This window comes from Sceloporus undulatus, chromosome 3, assembly GCF_019175285.1.
Source record: "Sceloporus undulatus isolate JIND9_A2432 ecotype Alabama chromosome 3, SceUnd_v1.1, whole genome shotgun sequence".
Lineage (NCBI taxonomy): Eukaryota > Metazoa > Chordata > Lepidosauria > Squamata > Phrynosomatidae > Sceloporus > Sceloporus undulatus.
In genome coordinates this window covers 190,931,568-190,937,772 of record NC_056524.1, presented here as the reverse complement: position 1 = coordinate 190,937,772, position 6,205 = coordinate 190,931,568, and the positions used below count along the sequence as shown (strand labels likewise).

Here is a 6,205-nt window from a genome sequence, read left to right as displayed (position 1 = left end):
CACACATCAACAACAACAAGCTGAGCCTGTTGATTTAAACAGTGACTCCATCCCTCCTCTAGAAGAAGAAACCTGTAGGATGTTTAGAGTTGCCTCTTCAACCATTTGTCCCTCTATGGGCCTGGAAACAGGGTTTTTCATTGTGGCTCAGGAACATTTTTAAGATCCAATGATTTCTACTTTATTCTCTGAATTCCCAGTTCTGTATTTTTGGAACTCTTGGGTGGTACTGTGGTATATACATAGGCTACTCAACTGGGCAACTCAGGTGTAGAATTAAACATTGTAGAATAACAGCAGTTTGACACCACTTTAACTGCCATGACTCTACCCAACAGAATCCTGGGATTTGTAGTTTGGTGAAGCCTTCATTCTGGTCTGCCAGAGATCTCTGGGGCCTTGTTGTTGTTGGGTGCCTTCAAGCCATTTCTTACTTACTCCAACCCTATCACAGGGTTTTCTTGGCATATTTCATCAGAGGGGGTTTGCTAGTTCCATCTTCTGAGGCTGAGAGAGTGTGACATGCCCAAGGTCACCCAGTAGATTTGCATGGCTGAGCTGGGATTTGAACCCTGGTCTCCAGAGTTGTAGTCCAATGCTCGAACCATCATACCACGCTGGCTGGTGCTTTCCAAAAGTACAGTCTCAGGATTCTGTAGGAAGAGTCATGGCAAGTGGCAAAGGGGTATCAAACTGCTTTCATCTCTGCAGTGTGACTACATGCCTCATGGTTATTTATGACTCCAAATTGTTCGTTGTTGTGACCATTCCCCTGAAACTAAGATTTTTAGTCTGGGTTTTTCTCTGGGTGATCTTAGGCAAGTCACCTACTCTCTGCCTCAGGCGAAGGCAATGGCAAACCACCTCTGAACAAATCTTGCCAAGAAAACCCCTTGAGGTCAGAAGTGACTTGAAACCACACAACAAAAGCAACACATTTTCTCAGAGACAGAAAGGAAATGCTCCTTTTGAGGGGAAAGCTTGTGAGGAAGAAACAGGGTTCCTTCATAGGAGGGAGGGCTTTAAAAGCCCTTCTAAAACATGGTACTAGGACGTGGCATCCTGAGAAGCAGCGTGGCATAGTGGTTTTGAGTGTTGGGCTATGACTTTGGACATCAGGGTTCGAATCCCCTCTTGGCCATGTAAACCCACTGGGTGACCTTAGGCAAGTCACATCGTCTCAGCCTCAAAGGATGGCCATGGCAAACCCCCTCTGAAGAAACATGTTCTGAAAGTTAAAGACTTTTAATCTGGGTTTTTCTGGGAAAGCTTGTGAGGAAGTGGCAGGATCCCTTTTCAAGGAAGGCTTCTATCCTAAACTGTGGTATTAAAATGTGGTGCTGAGAGCCAGCATGGCATAGTGGTTTTGAGTACTGTACTGGACTACAACTCTGGAGACCAGGATTCGAATCCCCGCTTGGCCATGTAAAACCACTGGGGGACCTTGGGCAAGTCACACTCTCTCAGCCTCAGAGGATGGCAATGGCAAACCCTCTCTGAAGAAACTTGCCAAGAAGACCCCATGATAGGACTTGTATACCATAGGATTTATGGCAATCCCTATCACGGGGTTTCCTTGGCAAGATCTGTTCAGAGGGGGTTTGCCATTGCCATCTTCTGAGGAGGCTGAGACAGTGTGACAGTGACCTTACATGGTTCAGTAGGAAACTGAACCCTGGTCTCTAAAGCTGTAGTCCAACACCCAAATCATTACCTTATGCTGGCTCAGGTTTGCTGTAAGTCAGAAATGACTTGAAGACACACAACAACAAACAACAACAAGCCTTCAATTTATGGCAGCCCTAAAAAGGCAAACCTGAGCCCAGCAGTGATGTTGGACTACAGCTTTAAAGGACAAGGATTCAATTTCCCACTGAGCCATGGAAACCCACTGGTTGACTTATCTTTTTATTTACTGAGACAAGTCACACTGTCTCAGCCTCAGAGGAGGGCCAGGGGGGCAAGCCCCGTCTGGACAAATCTTGCCAAGGGCACACCATGGGCCACAGAAAGAAGGTTAATAATAATAATAATAATAATAATAATAATAATAATAATAATAATAATAATAATATGGCCCTCTGTCCTGTGTCTCTGTGAGGCCTTCCCTCCCTCCCTGGCTATGACTAGGAGTCTCTCTCTCTCTCCCTGGGCCTGGCAGTTGCGTTGTTATGGCAACGGGACTCTAGGCGCGGCCTAGGACCAGGACGAAGCCTAACCGACTCCACTCATGGAGCCAAGCAAAAGCGAAGGGGGTAAGTTGGGCCAGGTTGGCGGGGAAGGAAGGAAAGAGGGGCCGGGACACCTTGGGGACGACTGGGGAGCACTGATATGGGGAGAATGCTCCTTTGAGGTGCCATTGCTGGAAGCAGGGAAGTAATGATAGTAATGGGGAAGAGGCTCCTTGAGCATGTGAAGAGTGCATTGCTTGCAAGAGCACAGCCACCACGTCTTCTTTTTTCACTTGGATCAGGGAGAGGAGTGGGGAGTATAGCAAGGAGAGTGTGCTTCTTTGAGGTCCCGTTGCAGGAAAAGGGGAGGGAATAATAATAATGGGCAGAAGGTATCTGAGCATGTGAAGAGTGCAACCAGATCTCGTTTCCCTTGGACGAGGGATAAGAGCAGGGAGCACTGCGGGGACAGTCCTTTGAGGTGCCATTGCAGGAAGCAGGAAGGTAATGATAATGGGCAGAAGGTCTCTGAGCATGTGAAGAGTGCACTGCTCGCAATAGCACAGCAACCACATTTTCTAGCATGTAGGTGATTCCCTTGGACCAGGGGAAGGAGTGGGGAGTATTGTAGGGAGAGACCTTCTTTGAAGTCTCATTGATGGAAGGGGGAAGTAATAAGAATGGGGAGAAGGTTTCTGAGCATGTGGGGAGTGCACAGAGTGACCAGACAAGTCCTCCTTTTCCAGGACATCATGTCTTACATTTCAACCTCCTGTCTAGGAGGAATTCCATATTGCCCTCTATTTTCAGCAGGACTAAGAAGCATGAATTTATATTTATATTAGTGTTTTTAGGTTTTATATGTTGTTGTTGTTGTTGTTGTTGTTATGTTTATTTATATTCTGCCTTCCTCCCAGTGCAGAGACTCAAGGCGGCTTACAAATCTAAAACAGTTCATTTTGAGCACTTGTTGCCCCAAATGAAAGCATTTTTCTTGTTGGTCAGCCATTTTACGATGTCTTGCCCTCTATTAGGAGGGTCGCCCTGAGAGTGCACTGCTTGAAAGAGCTCAGCAACCACATCTTCTGGCTTCAGGGTGCTAGGAGATCCCTTTATGGTCAGGGAAGCGGATCAAGGTCCGACCGAAGCTATGATTTCCACTCATCCCATGGAAAGAGAGGGCATCTCCTCATTAAAATAAAATTAGTGGATGTTAACGGAATAGGAAGAGGGATGGAGATAACAGTGTGTAAGTATAAGGGGAGAGCACATCCCCAGCCAAATTGTAGGGCAACAGATTTGAACCCACAAGGAAGGAAGAAGAGCCTAATGCTTTGGAATAAGGTTGCCATACTTTTTGGTACTAGTATTTCTGTGCTAAAGAAAGGAAAGGAGCAATGTTTCAAGTAGTAAACAAAAGAAGAAAAGCAAAAGAAAAGGGAGATAGGAACAATATCAGAACTATGAATGCAGCTGCCCGATAACTACTGTGCAAGGATAAAGAAAACTGCTTTAATAACCAATGCAAAGAAACAGAAAAGAACAACCAAAAAAGGGAGAATGAGAGAGTTCTTCCTCAAGATCCAGAGGTTCAAGGGAAAGTTCATACCAAGGGTGGGGATGCTCTATGACCATAAGAGGAACACACTACCAGATCAAGAAGAAATAATAATAATAATAATATGTTTTATTTATTATTATTATTATTTCTTCTTGATCTGGTAAAAAGATGATGGAAGCAATATACAGAAGAGATACATAAAAGAGAGAGAAACAATGAAATGACATATCGAATGAAGAATCTTACAAGATGAACGCAAATCCTAGAGAGCAAGGTAGAAGCTGCAGTAAGAGATATTGGAAAAAAGAAATCACCTGGGACAGATGATATTCCTATTGAATTGCTACAATTCACACAGACAGAATCAACTGTAGTGATTCTAGTGATAGCTAAAATATGCTAACAAATACAGTGTGCCCGCGCCATATGCGGGTGTGCCATACGCGGCCTTGAGCATAGGTGCTCAAGCCACGGGGCGGAAGGGGCGGCGCATCCCATTCAATTGAATGGGCACCTGCGCCCGTTGCGCCCTGCGCACACCCGCGCTGCCGCACACGAGCCCCATTGTTTCCAATGGGGCTCGAGCATAGGCGGAATTCGCCTTACGTGGCGGGATCCGGAATGGATCCCCCGCGTAAGGCGAGGACGCACTGTATGGAAAATAAAACAGTGGCCAACAGACTAGAAACGATCAATATACTGTACATCACCATCCACAAAAAAGGAGACACAAAAGACTGCAGCAACTATAGCATTAATTTCACATGCAAGCAAAATTACATTCAGAATTCTGTAACATAGGTCGTTATCACACAGTGACCTATGTGTTGTCATCCCAAAAATGGTTAAAGTGCAGTCATTCCAGAAAAGCAAACCCATTTGCTAATGGTTATCACATGCAAGAGCACAACACGGGGTTAAAGGCACATTATCTAGGGTTAGATTCGATTTTGGCTATCATATGGGTGAGGACAAATCCCCATTGCTTGCTTAGAAATATCTTTTCTGAGCATGCTCCAAACTCCAGGGAGAGAGGGGAAACCAGGGAGGGAAGCCTCTTTGTCCCAAAAGCCCCAAAAGCTGTGTCAGAGAAAGGCAGACAAACTCCGTAAAACCACAAAGACACACACATACACACAAGAGTCATATGAATCCTATTTCTTCTAAGGCTGAGAGAGTGTGACTTTCTCACGGTCACCCAGTGGGTTTCATGACCAAACAGGGTCCCTGTCTGTCATCCATCCATCCATCCATCTCTGTCTGTCTGTCTGTCTATCATTCATCTCTCTCTCTCTCTCTCTGTGTTCTATCTATCCACCTACCTATCTGTATACTCTCTCTCTCTCTCCACCTACCATACCTATCTATCTCTGTCAGCTATCTCTATCTGTCATCTATCTATTTATCTATCTATCCACTTACTTATCTCTCTCTGTCATCTATCTATCTATCTATCTATCTATCTATCTATCTATCTATCTATCTCTATCCATCCATCCATCCACTTACCTATGTATCTCTGTGTCATCTGGCTGTTTGGCTATCTATCTATCCACTTACCTATCTCTTTCTCTGTCATATATCTGTTCATCTATCTATCGATCCACCTACCTACCTACCTACCTACCTACCTACCTTTCTATCTATCTCTGTCATCTCTCTCTGTCATCTATCTGTCTGTCTGTCTGTCTATCTCTGTCAGAGACAGAGGGTCCATAAAATTGCCTGATTCCAGCGAGGACTAAGCCTCCCAGATGCCCTCCTTTTCCAGGGCATGTCCTCCACTTCTCTCTCCTGTCTAGGAGGACTTCCAAAGCACCCTCCCTCTGCCTTCTTCTCCTACCAGCAGCTCTGCCCTTCATTAGAGGCTCTATTAGAGGAGGAGAGAAGAGGGTGAAGAGGGAAGTCTGTGTGTCTCCCTTTAAGAAGTCTCTCCCAGAGACAGCAAGACAGCTTGCGAAATCAGGAAAGTGGACGCATCTGGAGCTTTGCATTATCACACAGCAGCCATTACATGAGAGCAGCCAATTCGCAAGGAAAAGGGACAAGTGAATCCGGTAGTTTTGCAAATTGACTTATTTCCAGATTGACCTCACATTCACCCTGGATTCTCATCTGATTGGATGCAGCGTCATGTGAAAAGCAGCTGCGAATTGGTCCCTGAACCCTGCATTAGCCCCACTTTAAACTTCCAATTTTGCCCCATACATGGACAGAGAAATCCCAGGGATGCAAGCAGGGTTCAGAAAAGATAGAGGCACTAGGGACCACAATGGGAGGGGCTACCCCTCCTTAGGAAGCCAGTCTATAACTAGCCAATCGAAGAAAGGCAATCAGCACAAAACCAACCGTTAAATTGCTAACATAAACCACTTTATTAACAACCAAAAACAGAACTCAAACCCAACAGAAGAGGTAGGCAGTAAGCCCACCAGGTGGAGCCTGGATATACCGCCAGCACCAAAGGGTGGGC

At 45.4% G+C, this 6,205-nt stretch overlaps 1 protein-coding gene across 4 annotated transcripts in view; it reads left to right on the top strand.

The window, feature by feature from the left end:
- The first annotated feature begins 935 nt into the window (after positions 1–935).
- The window catches only part of FANK1 (fibronectin type III and ankyrin repeat domains 1), a 43,997-nt gene continuing 38,727 nt past the window's right edge, over positions 936–6,205 (top strand). For 3 of the 4 annotated variants that reach the window (XR_006102739.1, XM_042456358.1, XM_042456354.1), the window contains exon 1: positions 936–1,044. Coding sequence is in view for 3 of the 4 variants with exons in the window: in XM_042456358.1 (XP_042312292.1) it covers positions 960–1,044 (85 nt within the window). In the remaining variant the exon portion in view is untranslated. Of the gene's footprint in view, positions 1,045–2,111; positions 2,256–6,205 lie in introns of those variants that run through there. The other variant, XM_042456355.1, reaches the window with a different exon arrangement.